This window comes from Pelodiscus sinensis, chromosome 2 (assembly GCF_052426305.1).
Source record: "Pelodiscus sinensis isolate ZL-2025 chromosome 2, ASM5242630v1, whole genome shotgun sequence".
Taxonomy (NCBI): domain Eukaryota; kingdom Metazoa; phylum Chordata; order Testudines; family Trionychidae; genus Pelodiscus; species Pelodiscus sinensis.
Window position 1 is genome coordinate 112564311 of NC_143053.1, and position 22182 is coordinate 112586492.

The 22182-nt window shown below is 41.0% G+C and overlaps 1 protein-coding gene across 2 annotated transcripts in view; it reads left to right on the plus strand.

Moving 5' to 3' along the window:
- The window catches only part of NEDD9 (neural precursor cell expressed, developmentally down-regulated 9), a 150670-nt gene that overhangs the window by 20851 nt on the left and 107637 nt on the right, over nt 1-22182 (plus strand). Inside the window, exon 2 of one of the 2 annotated variants that reach the window (XM_075921258.2) lies at nt 17906-18112. In XM_075921258.2, coding sequence (XP_075777373.2) covers nt 18110-18112 — 3 coding nt within the window. In that variant the 5' untranslated portion in view covers nt 17906-18109. Of the gene's footprint in view, nt 1-17808; nt 18113-22182 lie in introns of those variants that run through there. The other variant, XM_075921259.2, reaches the window with a different exon arrangement.

Genomic DNA, 22182 nt, shown 5'->3' on the forward strand with positions numbered 1-22182 from the left:
ACAGATATCAAAATCCATAGGTGGACATTTGTATCTGCACAGGGCTCTATTAACGTGCTACTGACTTGTAATCCAAGGAAAATCTTTTGAACTAGATTTTGACATGGCATACAACTGGGGTGAAATCACTGGGATTTATCAGTGCATGCTGCACTGGGTCCATTGTTTTTGGCAATGGGGGGATGGCTTTAGGCGACGGGGGTGCAAGATTCCCCCAGGCAGTCTTTTATGGGGGCCCTAGTAGCAATCTATGGGGATCCTAGTAGGATCCTGGCCACTACCATGCCAGCTGGGAGCCCTGGGCTGCTTTAAATTGCCAGGACCAGGGGTAGCTTCCCCTTTCGCTGCCCACTACCCCATCAGTGGCCCTGCTGGTAAAGTCTGGCAGCACTGCCACCTCAGTGTTTTAAGGAAAGGGTCCTTAATGCACTGCCATTGGCAGCACTTTACTGTTGGCTGTGTATGGGCTGGTACTGGAGACCGGTTCTTACCAGTATGCCATACTAGCCCACTTTCATCTCTGCATACAGCAAATGTGACATACTGTTACCATAGGCAAATGTGTGCGCTCAGTGTATTAGACCACGGCTGTAATTTCTGGTTATGTTTTCATGGGAAAAGGGAGTTTATGGTTATTTCCTTAAAGCAATGGCTCTTAACCTGGGGCCCATGGGCTGCTCGCGGCACAATCAGTAGACAGCTGTAGCCCATGGGACATCCTCAGGGCCATACAAGTAGTATTGGATGCGGCCCACGTACATATATAGGTTGAGAAGAACTGCCACGAATTACAAGCTATCCAACATGCTCCCAGTCCGGGAGTGGGCAAATTCTGGCCCACAGGCCAGATCCAATCCACAGGGTTAATCCTTGGCAGACCCCTACCTCTGTATTTGCCTGCGCCTCTGCAGGTATTGGGTGATTGCAAGTCTCATTGGCCATAGATCACTGTTCCCAGCCAACAAGAGTTGTGATCACCTGATACCTGCAGAGGTGCAGGTAAATAGTGATGGAAGCCGGCCCAGGACTAACCATGGTGGGCCAACAATTTTTATTGCCCACTCCCATCTTAGTCTTCTGTTTACTTTTACTTACACACACACACACACACACACACACACACTTTTAAAGGTACAACTTTTAAAATAATGTTCCTGACACAACCATATGAATTCATATATATGCTCTGTGGTGCCTAGAGAACTTTTACTGCTCATTTAGGCCAGGTTTACAGTGCAGTGCTATTTATGTATACTGGAAGTACCCTAAAATAGCTATTCCATATGTTTTGAGTTTGCCTTTTATTTTGAAATATAATGGGCTCGCTATTCTGACATCTCCGTAAACCTCTTTCCAGAAGGCGTAAGGGACATTTCGGAATAGCGATTTATTTCTAAATACGTGCTGCGTAGACAGTGCCAAATTTCAAAATAAGCTATTTCGAAATTAACTCAAAATAAGCTACACAATTTGCATAGCTCATATTGCGTAGCTTATTTTGAACTAAGGGTGCAGTGAAGACATACCCTTATTGCCCAGAACCAATTTGGTTTCTTGATAAATTAAGCTTGCAAGATACAGACTACAGAAAGTGAATGGTCAATGTTTCTTTGCCCAACAGTAGACGCCACAGGAGTTGCTGCTTGAGGTGTGAAAGGAGAAACTTTTCAAGCTAGCATCAACAGGCAGCATCCACAGGAGGTATTTCATCTTCTTGAGGCTCTAGTTTGTCACTCATGACTAATTCTTCCATTGTTAAATTAGAAAAGGGGACTCCTGCTGATTAGTGTATTTTCAGTAAGATAACTAGAGATTTTCTCCCCTTTAGCTTTTAACTATACTACCCATTTTGCTTTTCTATTAACCAACATCAGCTATACCTGCTGTTCATTAGGTTCTTTATTGCCTCCTGTTTGTTATGACCTACCTTCCACTAGCCCACTATGCATTTGGAGACTTAGTGGGTGGTAATTACATTGCATACCACTTTGCAAATGGGGTAGGGTAGGTTTATAGTTGTGTCTGTGTAGACGCAAGTGTAATAATGAACAGTCTAGTAAGGGGCAATTGATTCAGAGAAAATGGGCCTACTTCCTAGTGGTAAGAAGCAGGTCCAGTTTTCCAACCTCAAGTTATGACTTTAAAAAATTAGGGACACACGATGCAACTCAGCATACAAGGCAATGTTGTTTGGTACACTGGACATTTATTGGCCCATTGTTTCTTTGGTGATTTTTAAAGCAGAGTCTGGATGGTTTATTTGCAAATTGTAGGACAGGCCTGAATCAAAACCTCAAATCTGAATACCGTGGAACTTTGGATCTGTAGTTGAACTGTGCAGTGCAGGTACATCTGAAGTAATTGCACATGTTCACAGGGGACCCAACGGGATTGCCAGGCCCCGAGGCAAGGTCGGGGGGGAAGGAGGGGAAGTCGCGCTCTGCATTCCCAGAAGGGGCGGAGTCTCTGATGGAAGGGGTGGGGCCAGCCAGAGTGCATGGCATGGCATTCTGGAGTGCGCCACCTGGTGCTCCGGCAGCGATTCTAATGGGGCTAGGGCTCTGGCCACTGCTGCTGCCGTAACAGCAGCAGCTGGGAACCCCAGGCCCTTTAGAATCACCAGGCCCTGGAGCAACTGCTTTCTGTGCCCGTCTGTTGGCAAGCCTGCATGTTCCTATTATGAGCACCTCACTGTTCTAGGATGCAAGCCTGAAAAGCTGTTGCCCTTTCCAAAGTCCATGTATGAACTTAGTTGACACTGGATTTCAGCGACTTATTGCTAGGCTCACAAATTTCTCAGGCAGCTGATTCCATTGTCTGCCAGTTGGGAAGTATTTTCATTTATGGTATTTGCCTTAATGTAGGATGTGTAGGACAAGGCTGGAATGAACAAATTCATTTGACTTAAAGTCAAGCCAAGATCTCTGGAAGCAAAAAGTTAATGCATTAATTCACTATACCAACATACCCACTCTGCTGAAGCAAGTCTGCCATCACAACTGACTTTTATTAAAGGAGAGCTAATTGCTGACTGCCTTTTGTGAGTGAAGCAAAATACAGGACTATGTAGCACTTTAAAGACTAACAAGATGGTTTATTAGATGATGAGCTTTCGTGGGCCAGACAAGAACACATATTCCTGCACATCCAGAAATATAATTTATGCTATCATGTGCCGAAAGTGTCCGTCTGCTATGTACATTGGACAAACATCTCAGACACTTCGCCAAAGGATTAATGCCCACAAAACAGATATCAGACAAGATCACAAAGAAAAAACAGTTTCTTGCCATTTCAACCAGGAAGGACACTCTCTCAATGACTTAACCACCTGCATTCTGCTACAAAGACCTTTTACATCTGCACTTGAAAGGGAATCCTCTGAACTATCATTCATGTTAAAATTCGACACTCTCCGAGAAGGAATGAACAAAGACTAACTATTTTACTCATTACCAAGATAGCTTCCCCAATTATCACCTCTAATACCATTAGCTCACAGACATCTAACTCTCCCCACCTCTAATATAACTAATTCACAGACACTTACCTTCCTTCCTCCCCCTCCCCTCCCTCCCGCATCCGCCTCCTGTTCTGAAATGTGATTTGTCCTTTTCATATGTGTTCATTTTTTTAAATTGTATCCTTTGGTATATATGGTTGTGACTATTTTCTTCCACTATTTGATCTGAGGAAGTGAGTCTGGCCCACGAAAGCTCATCATCTAATAAATCTTGTTAGTCTTTAAAGTGCTACATAGTCCTGTATTTTGCTTCAGCTACACCAGACTAACACGGCTACATTTCTATCACTTTTGTGAGTGAATTATTCTACTTGGCACAAAATCAGTGTAGAAGTGAAGAACAGGTATTTTCTCTGAGTAACTACAGTTTCAGAGGAGGCTCACCTTGCAAATTTCCATTTCAAGTGAAATAATATTGGCCCCATTAGAGTTTCTCCCTGCAGGCTTGGTATATGCGATAGGGATGTCAATGTGTAGTCGAGTACACAATTACATAGATAAAGGATGTCAACGTGTAGTCATTTACACAATTAACAGATAGAGCAGCTGGGGTGGGCCCTTGGGAAGAAGGGGTGAGGCTGGTAGTTTGCTTCCCCTAGCCCTAGGTTCACCCAGTGCCCTTGTTTGCACAGGAATAGTAAAGTTGGTAAGGAACTGGCTTAAGGGTAGATAGCAACCAGTTGTGCTGAAGGGAACTGTTGAGCTGGAGGAAGGTTATTAATGGAGTTCCTTAAAGATCTGTGTTGGGGATGATCTTTACTTAATATTTGAAAACTTAGGATGTATCAAGGTAAGGTATTCCAAGTAGAGATAGGGAAATATTAATGTCATGGTTAGGTTTCCTCTGGAGTACTGTATACAAATCTGATTAAGAAAGATGAAATCAAACTGGAACAGATGCAGTGAAGGGCTGTGAGGCTAATCAGAGCTATAGAAAGTCTATCTTACAAGAAAAGTCTAAAAGAATTTGGCTAGTTTTGCTTAACAAAAATGAAAGCTGAGAAGGGATATGTTTACTATCTATACATACCTACGGGGGCAAACTCCAGGAAGGGGGGAGAAGTTATTTAAGCTAACGTGCAATGGTGGCACAAGAACAAATGGGTATAAACTGACTGTGAATAGATTTAGCCTGGAACTTAAAAAAAAAAAAGTTTGTAACCATCAGAAGTATGAGGAACAGCTGTTGAGTAACAGTTAATGAAAATAACTTAAGTATTATGATATATTTCTGACAATTATCTGATGGGGTTGCCTGCGATAGTAAGGGACGGACTGGATAGTCCAGGATGTCCCTTGAAGTCCTACGTTCTTCTGTTTTATGATTAATGAATTGAATTCAATCCTGGCCTCTGCCAGAGTTTCTATGTGATATTGGGAAAGCAAAGTGTGATCCTCAATTTCTGAGTCTCTGTGCTGAAACACTTAGGACTTGATATGCAGAAGTTCTGGGTATTCATACGTATAATGCAAGTCAGACTGCTGTATTTCTAATATATTAAGAAGAGTAAACATGTCAACTACACTTAAAAAAGTCAGGCCCTAGGTATCTTAGATCAGGCACTTAAAAGTAGCTAAGATCAATGTTAACCTTAATTTATCTATGTCCTAGAGCAGTAGTGGGCAATCTGCATCCCATTGGGGTTCTACGTGTGGTCTGCAAGACATATTTTACCATTGTCCACAAGCAGCATTGCCAGGTTCCGCTGGTTTCCATCTGCATAGTTTTTTTCCTTATCTTAACTAAAGTGACATTCATGTAAAGCAAGGCAATATGAAGAGAGGTGCATGCTGATTGCACACAACATTGATCGTGCTTTCCCTCTGCATCCAATCAAAATGCTGCTATTGTTCTGTTGGCACACTCCACAAATTCTAGGTAAGCAAGTGCACTTGGCAAAACTAGCCTATCTTTGGGGGACCATCTTGGTTATGACAATCTTGTGACCCACTGAGATGGAGGGCCACTCATGCAGCCCACTCACTAACCCAGGTTGCCTGTTGCTGTCCTAGACTAAAATGGAGATAAACAACACCAGCTCATTCCTCAGGCATGTTGTGAAGATAAGTTTGTTAATATTTGTGTAACCTTGAGACACATGGGGTATGTCCACACTACATGGCTCTGCCGACAGAGCCATGTAGTGTAGATATACCCATGGTGATAACACCAGTGAAAGACTGAGAAGGAAATTAATAATCTCAATAGTTAAATAAGGTCTTTGGACATACTGAATGAGGAAGATGAACAAAGGATAAAATATTACCTATTCTCTGAATGAAGCAGGAGAAAAACAACATATGATCATATAATTAAACGGTTACATAATTCATATTCAGAAGAGGCAAGCAACCTTAATTCTGCCATTTTATAACTCGAGTGCTTAACTTTGCTTTGTCCTTTTAATGCATTTTAAATGTGATTTCTTAATTTAACTAAAAAGTCTCAGAAATTCTATCATGTGGAACCACACTCACCCACAGCTAGAATCATCTGCAAAGTTAAGACCCTTTGATATACAGCACAGATCTCTATCCCTTGAACTACTGAATTAGTCGATATTGGCAGTAGGTGGTTATCCTCCCTGTAGATCAGACATGAAGAGGGGCTGAGGCATACGCTTTGCCAATGGCTTTTCCAAGAATGTGTGGAGAGAAAAACAACCTCTCTACTCCTACTCCAGATTCCCTTGTTTATGTATCCAAGGATCACATTTGCCCTTTTGGTCATGTGCTCTCAGTAGAATGCTATGTTCAGCTAGTTATCTACCATGACTCCAAAATCTTTTTAAGAGTCACTGCTTTGCAAAATAGTCCCTCCATCCTATAAGTATTGCCTACATTCTTTGCACCTAAATGTATACTTTTCCATTTATCCATGTTAAAACACATTTTGCTTGCTCATACCCAGTTTACCAAGCAATCCAGATCACTCTGTATTAGTGTCCAAAAGTAGTTTCCTGCAGGACTCCATGAGAAAGAGACACTTACTCAGTGATGATTCCTTGTTTACATTTACATTTTGAGATTAGTTAGCCATTTTTTAATTTACGTAATGTGTGCTATGTTAATTTTATGTATTTCTAGTTTTTAATCCACATGACATATGATAAAGTTAATAGTTAAATCAGACTTCTGTATCAACCAAACTTGAATTTATGAGATTACAAGTTGATCTTAAAGGATCTGTTTTTCCTAAGATGTTGATTGTCATAACTATACCACCTGCCTGTAATGCTTTATTAAATGAGTACTGTATCAGCCATTCCATGATTTTAACTGGAATAGATGCCAGACAGATGTAATCATTATCATGTGTACCCTTTTAAATTATTGACACAACATCAGTTGTCTTTGTCTTCTGGAACTTCCCCAGTACCCTGAGATGTATTGAAAAATCAGTATTAATTGTCCAGTGAGCTCTTTAACAAGTTCTTGTAAAACTCTTGGATGCAAGTTATCTGGACATACTGATTTAAATTCATCTAAATTTAGCAGCCTAGTCTGATACTGAATTATAAGGAGACAGAGCATGTTTACTCCGAATAAAATCTTTGGAGAATTTACTTTCCAACCTCTAACAAGTCTCTATTAAGCATGTGCAAATTGAAGGTTTTTTCCTAAAAAGGTTTACAACCTGGCCAACCTTGATCATACTTTCATCAAAAGGCACCTCCTTGATACAAGGATGCCTGCCTTGCAAATTTCATGTCCCGCTACCGAAGCATAATGCACTGGAGTGTATTAATAAACTGATTATAAGGTGTTTTGTTTTGTTTAATATGAACAAACCAACATTTTTTCTCCCTAATTTCAGTCTTGGAAATGGTTGCAACTTTCTGCTGAAACTTCTCAGAAACATTCAGCCTGAGGCAGACACCTGCCATGGAATACAGGCAGTCCCCGGGTTATGTACAAGATAGGGACTGTAGGTTTGTTCTTAAGTTGAATCTGTATGTAAGTCGGAACTGGCGTCCAGATTCAGCCGCTGCTGAAACTGGTCAGTTTCAACAGCGTCTGAATCTGGACGCCAGTTCTGACTTACATACAGATTCAACTTAAGAACCCCAGGCTCCGCGGCTTTGCTCTGCTTTGCTCCCCGTCCCCCTGGTCTGCAGCTATATAGCAGCTATATAGGTCTGCAGACCAGGGGGACGGGGAGCAAAGCAGAGCAAACCCGCAGAGCACGCGGGCAGCTGACAGCCCAGACGCATCTGGGCTGTCTGCTGCCCGCGTGTTCCGCCGCTTTGCTCCCCATCCCCCTGGTCTGCTGGAGACCAGGGAGAGGGAGGGCCCCGTTCGTAACTGCGGATCCGACATAAGTCAGATCCGCATAACTCGGGGACTGCCTGTATATCAGCCCAAATGGTTAAAGATGGGCAGACGTCTGGGCTGTCCGCTGCCCGCGTGTTCCGCCGTTTTGCTTCCTCTCCCTGGTCTGCTGGAGACCAGGGAGAGGGAGGGCCCCGTTCGTAACTGCGGATCATAAGTCGGATCCGCGTAACTCAGGGACTGCTTGTATATCAGCCCAAATGGTTAAAGATGGGCCAAGTTATAAGCAAAGTTATAAGCAACTGAAAACAGGGTCTGATCATGAACAGTGTCAGACAAACTTAGCTATGGACAGAACTATCAATTCACTCATCATTCCTATGTAATCCTCTATTCACAAGATCCATGGTCTTGTGTCATAACAACCTCCATGCATTTTCAGAACCATGAAACTCTGCAAATTACCCAAACATCCTTTGGACAAGGCTCACTCTTGCTAGGGTGAAGTCACCTCTTTCCATTTTCCTGCCCAGTCTCCAGCGCCTCTTTTCTCCTTCCCCCACTGTAAATGAGCTTGTCTTTTAACTCATCTCCTACCCAGACATCCACAATTTGCCAGAAGTGTCCTTCTGGCCATAGCCTCCTTTCCTTAAATGCGGTATCCCAGGAAGCTCATGTCCTGATATAGCAGCTATATAGGGAGCCAAAACACAGAGTCTGGCTCTGTTAGAGTGGTACAATAATGTAACAAACAAGCCACTGGCCTAGGACTCAGGAGAGTTGGTTACTAGTCTTGGCTTTCCTGCAGTTGTGCTTTATGATCTTTAACAGCACGTTTTACTTCTTTTTGTACTTTCATCTCCTCCCACTGCTGTCTATTAGACTGCAGAGACAGTCTATCCCATTGATAGCCCAGGCTGCTTTTCCAATTAGAATCTAACTGCCGCCTGCACCATTTCATTCAGCACAAAGGACTTTTTGTAACTTCTAGGAGAGCAACAGGAATCTGAAGCAGCAACATTCAAAATAAACTGAAAAAAACTTAAAAGCAAATAAAAGATCAGCCTCGAACTACCAATAATCTGTTTGTGTGTAGCAAAAACATGTTGTGTCTGTTCATTATGCTAGAGAAAAAAGTGTCTTGTGGGAGAGTGGATGCATTACAGAAGCACCTTGTTTTCTTTCTTTAGTCCAATGAAAGGGTATAAAGTATAATCATCTAGACTATATTGGCACCCTTATACTGCTGCAGTACAATGTTGTACTTTTCTTGAGGAGAGTGGCAATGTTTTATGTTTTTCTTGCTTCCTCAAACACAGCTGACAAGTTGAATTTTTTTAAGAATTTAATTGGATCTGTCTTTCCATCATTATGTTATGATTTACCATGGTAAGCCACATAGATCGTAGAGAAATAGCTTTGCTTTGGATTCCAGCTGGCAAGGGAAACTAATTCTATGCCTCGGGGTGGACTGGGGAAAATGAACGTATTAATTAAAATGAAAGGATAATAATCCTGGTGCAGTTATTTGAGAAACCTCTACTCACCTCGGGAGTGGCATGTGGTTCACTGAACTGTAACTATGATATAGCTGTATAAAACTAAAGCTACAGTAGTTGCCTTTAGTTCCTGGGGTGCCAGTTTAAGGTATTAGTAAAGTCTCTAAAAAATACTTTAACCCTCTCTCTGCTACAATCTTTGACAGCGGATGGATATGTCTTAGCATAAAGTGTTGTGGTATTCTCAGAGGTGAGTACTAGGCCTTTTGTTGTATGGGAAGTTGAACCTGGTTCTTCTCCCTTTCTCTGTCTTTATTATTCCTACCTTCTCTTTGGCTTTCTCCACCATCTGTTCTCCCATGAGTGGCGCACATACCAGTTAGGTCAATGTAGAATCACATCGAGCAGCACTTTGCCTGTCTCAACATTTCTTTGACCAGTGCCTCCTGTGTTCTGCCTACCCTTGGGTGTGTGTCTACATGGGGAAGTTTACCCGTGCAACTGTTCTGGTGTAGTTATACCAGTTCAACGCCACTTGTGGACATTTTTGTGCTGGAAGAATGACCTTTTCTGGTTTAGGTTTTCCAAACAGCTACACCTGAAAAAAAAGCTACACTTGTACAAAGGAACTGTTATTCTGAAATAAGAGCATCCACATGGGGAGTTATAACTGTATAACTATAGCAATACAGGTATACCAGTAAGTTTCCCCATGTAGAAAAGTCCTGTACAGTGTCAACTAAATTATAAGAGCAAAACTTGCTCAGAGAGAACAAGGAAAGCTGAGCAAAGAGTGTGTTTCTGGGCAAGACAAGAGAGGTGAATCCTCTTCAGGGGAAAATTTACAAGAGAAGAGATGTTGCCATGCTGCTGAGGAAGGAGGCGGTGTGAAAAAAAAATGATTCTCCTCTTCTCCACTCAGTGTGGTAAGGCCACATGTTACTAGCATGCTCTGAGTTTAGAGGGGTGGGAGAGGAGGAGAGAAGGCTAGAAGGAAGAATGGGGGTTGTGGTGGAATGGGAGACAAATTCAAAACTGAGCTGGTAAATATTAAGGACCTTCATTGTCCTATGAGATAATATACCCCCAGTTGGTGCAATTTTGCAGGGGCTAGTCTTTTTGTTTATATTTGGTATTGGATGAATACTTTAAAACTCATCCAGATATTTTACCTAAAACTAGATACTTCTGTACATCCACAGAAAACAGCTTACTGTTTAAAGTGTGCAGTGAAATCCCAGACTTTAAGAAATAGATGGTGATTTTAAAGTAGTATAATTTGGAGTAGGACTATGGAATTGTGTTCAGTCAGCAGATCTTATCTTTTTGGAAGCCAGAGTCAAAAGAAAGTGAAAAGTTGGCTGTTGTCCACAAAAAAGTCACTTTTTTCTTCCATAGGAACTGCTACTTCTGCAATTTATATCCAGACAGACTGAAGAAATGCTTGCCAAGCCATCAGTTTTCCTCATTTGTTGGGAAGAGAGAAATCAGACGACAGTGTGCATGACTTTTACTAGTGGTTTGGCTGCTGACTGAAAGACCCTACATACAACCAAATAGATTTGTTGCAAGTTTAGGGGTTTTTTTAAGTATTTTTCTGAATTGATGTAACTACAGTTTTAGAAGTTAGTAATTTCTCCCTCGTTTACTATAGACTTGTTCTGCATAAATATTGCATAAAACATTAGTACAGTCTTGAAAATTCAAGGGGAAAAATAAGTAGTCTGAATTCTATGCATGTTATGAACATGGGATACTGTGACACTGTAGAATTTAAAAGGACACTACAACTTTTTTTATGTCCTCACAACAGGTCACGTGGACCACTGTCATTGTGGAACTAGACTAACTTCAGGGTACAAATGACAAGTGTTAGTAGGGTCGTCAAAGTCCAGTCAAATCAAATCTACTGTAGGACTACTCGCAGTTTGAGTATTCAATTAGGAGCCCTCCAGACTGATCTCTAACAGCTAAAGTAACAAAGTTCAGCTCTTTGCAACCAAAGTTTGCATCTGACCATAGAATGCTTTTTATCAACCTCAATTTTCACCTTTCTATAAAGTGAACTGACCCAAATGCAAGCTAACCTAAATATCTACCAGTCCAACCTTTTTGTAGCATGCTGGGGGAATTACTTACTACACCATCCAAGCCTGTTCCCAGCTGCAGATCGGGAGCAGACTTCAACTGCATGATATCAATACAGGGATTGTCAGGAAACCTAACTCCTACTCAGGGCATGAATATTAATCTCTCCCTGATAACCCATAGACAAGGATCTGCATATCACAAATACCTTGATTAACGGAAAATAAATTCCATACATCACCATTGGTGGATAACAATGGAACCTCAGCAATGTTTTGTTTGGTTTGCTGAAGACAAACAAAGCTTGAAAAATCCCTACACGAGATATTGTCACTGTAATTCTGGCATAGCCGATGCCAGGCCAAGCACCAAATGAATACTGACCAATACACAGCTAGAATCTGTCTGGCTCACCTATGCTAGTATTGTTTAAATAGGTATTAGAATGATAGGAATGGGGTTAGTGTTTAGACTTTACAGGATTCTTGTAATTTAGTGCCTGCATTAATCTCATGTTTAACATCTGTGTCCCATATTATAATATCTGAGCATTTGTATTGTAAACCTTTGTAACTGTGTAAATCACCAGACAAAGAAAGAGACATTGCTTTGTATGATATTCTGGTCTCCAACCAAAGGTGTTATGTATTTTTGTTAACATCAGAAGCAGTAAACAACTGCTAAACAACCAACGAGCCCATTGGGTGATTGAGATGGTAAAGGAGTATTCAAGGATGATAAGTGTATTGAGAAGAAACTAAATTAGTTCTTTGCATCGGTCTTCATGGCTGAGGATGTTAAGGAGATTCCCAAAGCAGAGCCACTCTTTTTAGATGACAAATCTGAGGAACTGTCCCAGATTGAGGTGTCATTAGAGAAGGGTTTGGAACAAATTGATAAACTAAACAGTAACAAGTCACTGGACCAGATGGCATTTACCCAAGAGTTCTGAAAGAACTCAAATGTGAAATTGCAGAACTATTAACTGTGGTTTCTAACCTATCCTTTAAATCATCTCCTGTACCAAATGACTGGAAGATAGCGAATGCATTGTCAATCTTTAAAAAGGGCTCTAGAATTGATCCTGGCAATTACAGACCAGTAAGTCTAATGTCAGTACTAGGTAAATTGATTGAAACTATAGTAAAGAATAAAGTTGTCGGACACATAGATGAACATAATTTGTCGGGGGAAAGTCAACATGGTTTCTGTAAAGGGAAATCATGCCTTACTAATCTATTAGTTCTCTGAGGAGATCAACAAGTATGTGGACAAGGGAGATGCAGTGCATACAGTGTACCTAGATTTCCAGAAAGCCTTTGACAAGGTCCCTCACCAAAGGCTCTTATGTAAAGTAAGCTGTCATGAGATAAGAGGGAAGATCCTATTATGGACTGATAACTGGTAAAAAGATAGGAAACAAAGGGTAGGAATAAATGGTCAGTTTTCAGACTGGAAAGAGATTACTAGCAGTGTCCCACTGGGACCAATCCGCATTCAACATATTCATAAATGATCTCAAGAAAGGGGTGAACAGTGAAGTGGCAAAATTTGCAGATGATACCAAACTGCTCAAGATAGTGAAGTCCAAAGCAGACTGTGAAAAGCTTCAAAAGGATCTCACAAAATTAGGTGACTGGGCAACAAAACGGCAAATGAATTTTAATGTTGATAAATGTAAAGTAATGAACATTGGAGAAAACAATCCCAACTATAGTACAAAATGATGGGGACTAACGTAGCTGTTCCCACATAAGAGAAAGATCTTGAAGTCATTATGGATAGTTCTCTGAAAATATCCACTCAATGTGCAGCAGCAGTCAAAAAAAGCAAACAATGTTAACAATAATTAAAAGGAGAATAGAGAATAAAAGACAGAGGACATCTTATTGCCTCTATGTAAATCCATGGCACACCCACTTCTTGAATACTGCATGTAAAAGTGCTCACATCTCAAAAAAAATATTGGCACTGGAAAAGTTCAGAAAAGGGTAACTACAAACGATGAGGGTTTTGGAACAGCTGCCATATAAAGGAGAGATTAAAAAGACTGGGACTTTTCATATTACAAAAGATGACACTAAGGGTGGATATGTTAGAGGTCTATGAAATCATGACTTGTATGAAAAAATAAATAAGGAAAAGTTATTTACTTGTTCCCATAATACAAGAATTAGGGCTCACCAAATTAAATTAATGGGTACCATATTTAAAACAAATAAAAGGAAGTATTTCTTCACACAACCCACAGTCAACCTGTGGAACTCGGTCAGAGAATGTTGAGAAGACCAGGACTTTAACAGAATTCAAAAAAGAACTAGAGAAATTCATGGTGGATAGGTCCCTCAATGGCCATTAGCCAGAATCGGTAAAGAACGGTGTCCTTAGCCTCTGTTTGTCAGAAGCTGGGAATGGGATAACAGGAGAGGGATCATATGATGATTACCTATTCTGTTCATTCCCTCTGGGGCACTTGACATTGGCTACTGTCAGAGAACAGGATACTGAGCTAGATGGATCTTTGGTCAGACTCAGTATCGTCCTTATTTTCTTATGTCCTGTTCAATAGGGATGGCCTTTGGACACCAGAAAAACTAGTGTGGGGCATTAAAGAGGACAAAAGTCTTTGTTGCTTTGTGTTTTTCCCCCAATGGAGATGAGTCATACAAGTGAAATTCCATTCATAAGCAGAGTTTGCAGCTCAGTACAAAAGATACTCAGGGGAAGGGAATAAGCCCTACTAATATGTCCCCTATACTGTCTTCCACTTTCAAGTTCTCAACTAGTTCCTCCCTATTTGTTAAAACCAAATCTGGAACAGCTTCTCCTCTGGTAGCTTTTTCAACCTTGGAGACAACTTTCTGTTTCAGAAGGTTGAAAAAGCTACCAGAGGAGAAGCTGTTCCGGATTTGGTTTTAACAAATAGGGAGGAACTAGTTGAGAACTTGAAAGTGGAAGACAGTATAGGGGACAGTGATCATGAAATAATAGACTTCATGATCTTAAGGAAAGGTAGAAGGGAGACCAGCACAATTGAGGTAATGGATTTCAGGAAGGCAGATTTTGATAAGCTTGTAGAACTTTGAGAACTTGTAGGTAAGGTCCCATGGGAAGCAAGACTGAAGGGAAAAACAACTGAGGAGAGTTGGAAGTATTTCAAAGGGACGTTGTTAAGGGCCCAAAAGCAAACAATTCCGCTGTGTAGGAAAGATAGAAAATATGGCAAAAGACCAGCTTGGCTTAACAAGGAGATCTTGCATGATCTCAAAATAAAAAAGGAGTCATATAAAAACTGGAAACTAGGACAAATAACAAAGGATGAATATAGGCAAGCAACACGGGAATGCAGGGGCAAGATTAGAAAGGCAAAGGCACAAAATGAGATCAAACTAGCTTCAGGCATTAAGGGAAACAAGAAGACCTTTTATAAATACATTAAAAGCAAGAGGAAGACCAAGGACAGGGTAGGCCACTAAGGTGGGTGCTTAGTGAGGAGGGAGAAGCAGTAACAGGAAACTTGGAAATGGCAGAGATGCTCAATGACTTCTTTGTTTCGGTCTTCACCGAGAAGTCTGGAGGTGTGCCTAATGTAGTGAATACAAGCAGAGAGAGGGTAAGTTTAGAAGATAGGATACATAAAGAACAAGTTAAAAATCACTTAGGAAAGTTAGATGTCAGCAAGTCACCAGGTCCTGATGAAATGCATCCCAGGATACTCAAGGAGCTGATAGAGGAGGTATCTGAGCCTTTAGCTATGATTTTTGAAAAATCATGGCAAACAGGGGAGATTCCAGAAGACTGGAAAAGGGCAAATATTGTGCCCATCTATAAAAAGGGGAATAAGAACAACCCAGGAAACTACAGACCGGTCAGTTTAACGTCTGTCCCAGGGAAGATAATGGAGCAGGTAATTAAGGAAATCATATGCAAACACTTGGAAGGTAATAAAGTGATAGGGAATAGCCAGCATGGGTTTGTGAAGAACAAGTCATGCCAAACTAATCTGATAGCTTTCTTTGATAGGATAACGAGCCTTGTGGATAAGGGAGAAGCGGTGGATGTCATACCTAGACTTTAGTAAGGCATTTGATATGGTCTCGCATGATATTCTTATTGATAAACTAGGCAAATATAACTTAGATAGGGCCACGATAAGGTGGGTGCATAATTGGCTGGATAACCGTAGTCAGAGAGTTGTTGTTAACGGTGCTAAATCCTGCTGGAAAGGGATAACAAGTGGAGTTCCTCAAGGGTCTGTTTTGGGACCTGTACTGTTCAATATCTTCATCAATGATGTAGATATTGGGATAGAGAGTACGCTTATTAAGTTTGCAGATGATACCAAACTGGGTGGGGTTGCAACTTCTTTGGAGGATAGGGACATAATTCAAACTCACCTTAGCAAGTTAGAGAAATGGTGAGAGGTAAACAGGATGAGGTTTAATAAAGAGAAATGCAAAGTGCTCCACTTAGGAAGGAACAATCAGTTCCATACATACAAGATGGGAAGCGACTGTCTAGGAAGGAGCATGGCAGAAAGGGATCTAGGGCTCATAGTGGACCACAAGTGGAATATGAGTCAACAGTGTGATGCTGTTGCAAAAAAAGCAAATATGATTCTAGGTTGTATCAACAGGTGTGTGGTAAGCAAAACTCGTGAAGTCATTCTGCCGCTCTACTCTGCATTAGTTAGGCCTCAGCTGGAGTACTGTGTCCAGTTCTGGGTGCCACATTTCAAGAAAGATGTGGAGAAATTGGAAAGCGTACAGAGAAGAGCGACAAGAATGATTAAAGGTCTAGAGAACATGACCTATGAAGCCAGGCTTCATGAACTGGGCTTGTTTAGTTTGGAAAAAAGAAGATTAAGGGGGGACATGATAGCGGTTTTCAAATATCTAAAAGGGTGTCACAAGGAGGAAGGAGAAAATTTGTTCTTCTTGGTTTCTGAGGACAGGACAAGGAGTAATGGGCTTAAAGTGCAGCAGGGGAGGTTTAGATTGGACATTCGGAAAAAATTCCTAACTGTCAGGGTGGTCAAATATTGGTATAAATTGCCAAGGGAGGTGGTGGAATCTCCCTCTCTGGAGATATTTAAGAACAGGTTAGATAGACATCTGTCAGGGATGGTGTAGACGGAGCTTGGTCCTGCCTTGAGGGCGGGGGGCTGGACTCGATGACCTCTTGAGCTCCCTTCCAGTCCTATTATTCTATGATTCTATGTTGCTTGGACTCTGAGGAGCAAGGTTTTCTAGATATAAGGAAGAGAATCACAGTGCTTTGTCTGGGCTAACCATAAGAGACATATAGATCTTGTTTTTTATAGAAGCTTCTATTGTCTTTTGAAATTTAAGATTGTAACTAATTTGTGTGTTCAGGCTTATCTTCTGCAAACCTATAAATAATTTTTTTGTTTATTTTCATGAACTGTACACCTTTGGATAGTTTATCATAGAACTGGTTACAATCACTGGCTTTGGTGTGAAATCTAAGATGCAATTGACCTTGGGTAAATGACTGGTCTTTTGGTTCTGGGAGTGACCTGAATATTGCTATGTGTCTGGCAAATCAGTCTACCTGTTCCACCCACCACTATAATTCTTGGGTGTAAGGTCACAAAGTTATGATCACTTGGTTGGCAAAACAGACTCTTTGAGACTCCATGTTATGTTTGATAATTGGTTGATGAAATCCAGTACAGAACTCTCAGCCAATTTGGGTATATACTCTTGTTCTTAATAGTTCTGAGGTTGGCACGTATGCTTGTGAGCTACTGCAGGACACTTAAAATTAAAAAGTTAGATTATCAACTCTTCAGTGCATACAGAATCTTTTATATTTATATGATTTGTACAGTGCCAGTTAGAACCTAGTGATCAGGACCTATTGGAATACAATTAAAATAAATACAAATATCACCTTAGCTATTAAAACTGATTTTTTTAAAATCCAGTTTACTTTTCCCAATTTCTGCTCCTTATCCTTTGTATTTCTCCCAGAATGTGCAATGAAAACTGAGTAGTTGGTTTCACTTTGGTTTGCAATTTTCTAGCTAATTATAGTTTTGAGTTCTCATGAACTAACATAACATTATAATGTTTGAGCTGCAAATAGTTTCTGGAATGCTTCTTTGATTAAAGAAAACTTTCTATTGGCTCAGTGTGACTATAATAATAAAATCCCACGAGGTGCTTGAACAAAGGGGCAAAACACCAAAGTTTTTCAGATAGGCATAGATAAATTATCTTCCTGCAAAACAGCCTAATCTTCTGAAATGCATATAAGGAACTAGTGCTGCTAACTGAGAAGAAAGGATTTAGTTTTTGGGCACTGGCAAGATTATTAAAAGACATATCTCAGACAGAAGTGAGATCCATCTGAGCTCATTCCTGTGGATCAGCAGGAATTTTGTAGGGAATCCAGTACAGCTCAAAATGATTGAATTGGCAGGCTGGTAATGTAATGAGAAGAGATTTTCCCTCTTTGATTTTATGCATCACTGTGTTTTAATGACCTTTTGTTTCAGAAGAACAAAGTGCATGTGTCCAGTTAGAAATATTTGGAACAAGGAAATCCTGGAAGCAAAAAGACGACCTACAATAGAAAGGACAAAAATTAGCAAGCCTACTAAAATGCCGGATTTCCTATAGAGATTGTTATCTTCAAGATACAGAGCTCCTGTGTTCCTTGGATTAACATGCTGTAGGTGGAACATCAGAAACATTGCATAATGGTAAGTTTCCTTTTCAATTAAGTTAAAATTCATTTTAATTCAAGTTAAGCAATTTTTTTAAAATTAAACTCAGCAAGGAAATACTTTGTCCTTTTAAACAATGCACCAAACACCCACCTTATTTAGAACTCTGACTGCTCACTGTTAGGACTGACTGCAACCAGTCCTCCTTAAGTTTAAGAATCAGTATCTCTGTTTTTCTTTGGATATTGGATGGAACGGTAAGCCATAATTGTAGCTATATTCTTAGTAAACACGTAGCCATGAATATTTCCCCATGCAGAGAATACTTTAAAACACATTGTTCTAGTAAGTGTGTCAGTAATCTTTGTAAAATCTAATTTGTTTGAATTGGTAATTGGCATGTGTGTGTCTGTCTGTAATATGATAATTTTTGAAGAATACATACAATCAATTCCAAGATTTCAGGAAATGTTCTAAGCATCAGTGGGAAGAAACCTGATTGTAGAAGCAATTGAGAAACTGGAATCCTTGTTTCCCAAAATAGTGCCCATTTAGCTCACCCTGCTGTTGACTGAATGGTAGCATTATGATATCAGAGATAACACTCCACTCCCTTCTGTGAGCTCATTTGCATACTTTAATCCCATTAGTTGCAGTGAGTCAACTAATGAAACTGCATGTCAACAGAAGTGCTTTGAGAGAGTTGAGTGTATGTACTGTGGAGATCAGGACCAGGATAGCAGCTCAGGAGCTATACTGAATGAGTAGGAGTGAGGCTTGCACTCCCTCCATACACTGCCTGAGGCATTTACCTTTGCCCCTCCATCCCCCAAATCTCTAGGGGTTCAAGAGCATACCAAATGTCCTACGACTCGTAGGCAAACACCATCAGTGCTTTGGCAGCTAGGCTTTGGATCCCAATCACCTCAGGCACGTGGCTATGGGAAAAGCTATTTTACTAGGGCTGGCAAGAAAAAGGAAAGATTGCAAATACTCTAGATACATACAGAGGCTTATGTGGTTACAGTTCAAAGTGAGCAATGGCGGGCCCTGTGTGGGCCCTTGGGGACAGTCCAATCAGGAGTCAGGGTTCTTCAGCCCAGGTGCCTAAGGTATCCTCTCCAGTCCAGTCTCTATTCTAGGCAATAGAGCAATACAGGCTTTCAGGCCTCCAGGCCAGGTTCAGTTAGTGTCTCATTAGGGCCCTTCTGCACTGGCTCAATGCAAATCTCCTGCTGCTCCCCCCAAGTCCCACACGCAGACCTGCGTCCAGTCATAGTATCTGGCAATCACAGTCTACCTGTTCTACACAAAGCCCTGCATTGGTTCCTGCCTCCAGCTCCCAGCTTGCCTCCTGGCCACTGCTTCAGCTTCCTCACCACACTTAGCCTCCAGGCAGCCACTACTCCCAAACATAGCTCAGCCACTCCCTGGTTCAGGACCTTTTCCCTCACCTGGCAGAAGGAAAAGGACAAGCAGGGGGGTGGGGGAGGACAAGCAGGAGGGAGCTGTAGGTCACTGCTTTGCAGGTCCATCACAAGTTCTTCTGCAATGGGGGAAAGATGACTAAGAAAAGCAAACAAGTAGGTGGGGAATGAGGGGATTAAAAAAAAAAAAAAGAAAGAAGGTTTGGTGGCAGCTTGGGATTTGGGAGGTGCATGGGGGAGTAAAACACAGCATGGTGAATGCAAGCCTTGGCTGGAGGAGTTGGGGATATAGGAGGTGATTGTGGCAGCAGGAAGTGACTATAAGGAATCCTTTGTCTCCTGTTGGCTGGGGGAGGGTGAATTTCCTCAGGGTTGAAAAGCACTTTGAAATCCATAGATGGGCAGTGTTCTGCAATGACAGGGTATTTGGGTCATGGCATTTTGGCTCTGTTTCTGCCTCTTCTACCACCTACAAGCTTGGCCTACATAAAGAACGGAGCATATTAACTGACACTCCTGTGCTACATGTGCTTTCTAAGAAAATCATAACTGCTTCCCCAGCCAGAAAATGCCACCCCTTTCTAAGTATGATGAAGTCTTCTTAGGTTATATGTTCTGCTTTACCAGTGTTTGGAAACAGGGTCATTGTTCAGGTCACAGTCCCACACTCCTGTCATTAAATAAAACTCCCACTAATTTCTATGGAATTTTATACTGAATTATCAGTGTAAGATCAAAGCCAATTGTCATAATTAAGCAATATTTGTGCAACCCAGACCATTTTACTAGATCAGGCTGTCATCTCATTCACCACCAGACTCACTCAAATTATACAGTTGGACCACCTTTCAGGTAATAATTTAGATTCAGACAAAATGTGAGTTTCAAATGTGGCTATCCATTTGCAAACCCGGGAAGAAAAAATGTTCTTAGCTACCATAATTTATAGGGGTGTTTCCATTAAAGGCATTAGTTCTGATTCTGATCTCTTGTCTATAAATTATTTGGGCCAGATGGGATCCTGTACCTTCCAAACTAGGGATTCCTTTGACACAAGTGACTCCACATAAATTGAGGATTCCATCTCAGAAAACAGTACGGCTGCAGCACATAGGGGACACATTAACATAACTCCTAAGATTGCTCCAACTATGGAATGGCCCAGAACAGTCTCCAGGTTCAGAGAGAGAACCAGAATAATGGATTTCATATCCATTCAGGTCTTCTGTGGAGCAACTCTCAGGTAGACCCAAAGATCAGGCCCATTAATTTCAGTGGAGTTATTCCTAGTTTACCCTGATGTAAGCAAGATCAAAACTCAAGACCATACAGTTGAAATAATCTGGATATTGGGTAGGCTGTATCTGGCAGAATGTCAGTTTTCAGTTAAAGGAGTGGGGGAATAGGATGACCAGACAGCAATTAGGCTCCGATATAAGAAAAAGGTCCAAATGTTGGAGCTGCCTCTATAAAAATCAGGAGATATGAAATTTATCAGAAGACAAACACAAGCCACCTTCTCCAGCTCATTTCCTGGCACTCATGTTGTCTCTACCAGTGCACATGCAACTTTCAAAGACAGATGTTCTGCAGTTTGAGTTGTTAATTTATGCTAGCTTCTGATAGCCAGAAAGTCCTTAATTTCATAGCAAACATTAAATAATTCTCCGCCTGTCATGGCGTAGACCAGAGGCCTTCTTCTACTGCTTCTTGTCTCTCCTGCAACTCTACCATCTACATCCTGTCTTCCCTTAACAGGAATGGTAACAGTATAGTTCCGAAACCTGGCATGAAACCAAATAGCTCTGTGTTTAGATTGTGTTTTGGTTTGGCTCATTAGAGAAAGAAGCCTGAGCTGCAAAGATCAGATCTGGACTCACTCAAATTCCAGAGGAGATAGGGGTCAGATCTGATGATCCAGTACAGACTCACCTCTATTTTTCAAAGAAGCTTATAATCAAGCTCCACTTCAGATGCCAAGACTGGACAGTTGTGTTTATTTACAGTTGATTTCCTCCTCTTTCACTGGTCCCATCATAAATGAAAGTCAGAGGCCTACAACTCTCTTCTCAAAGACCTATAACCTCTGTATAAATAATCACAGAAAATATGCCCTGCATAAGTCATGTCAGCTATACAATTAAAGATATTTTCCTCTGGTGATGTAGTTTTATTGAAGTATAAATCACTACTAAAAAAGCAATTTAGTGCAGACAGGAATTTTATTGGGGGATGCAGATCCCCTGGGCTTGTCTGGAAAATGAGAAACATTCAGAGATGATGGTGTAAGATTCACAGGGGCTACACAGAGGCCTGTCTAGACTGAGATTTAACTTTCTCATTTAAATCAAGTAAAACAGCACTGTATTGGATCTGACTGCATACAGCGTTCTGTCTTCGATTAAAGTGATTTTTATGAAGCCTAGTCACACTATAGAAATTAAGCTCTCAGAAAAGAGTATTGTTGAATACACAGAAAGTAAACAGGAGTTGAACTGCCCTGATGACTCCTTATCTTAGCAGGGTTTTAACTACCCTCAGATTTTTCCTTCCAAAACTCAGGAACTTTCCCTTTTCAGATATAGGTAGAGGAGGTTTCTGCAGTTTTTGTTTCCTTCCATGCCCACTTAGTGATTCTTTAATAAGGATTCTCTAATATTTCTTTCTATTGCTTGTTAC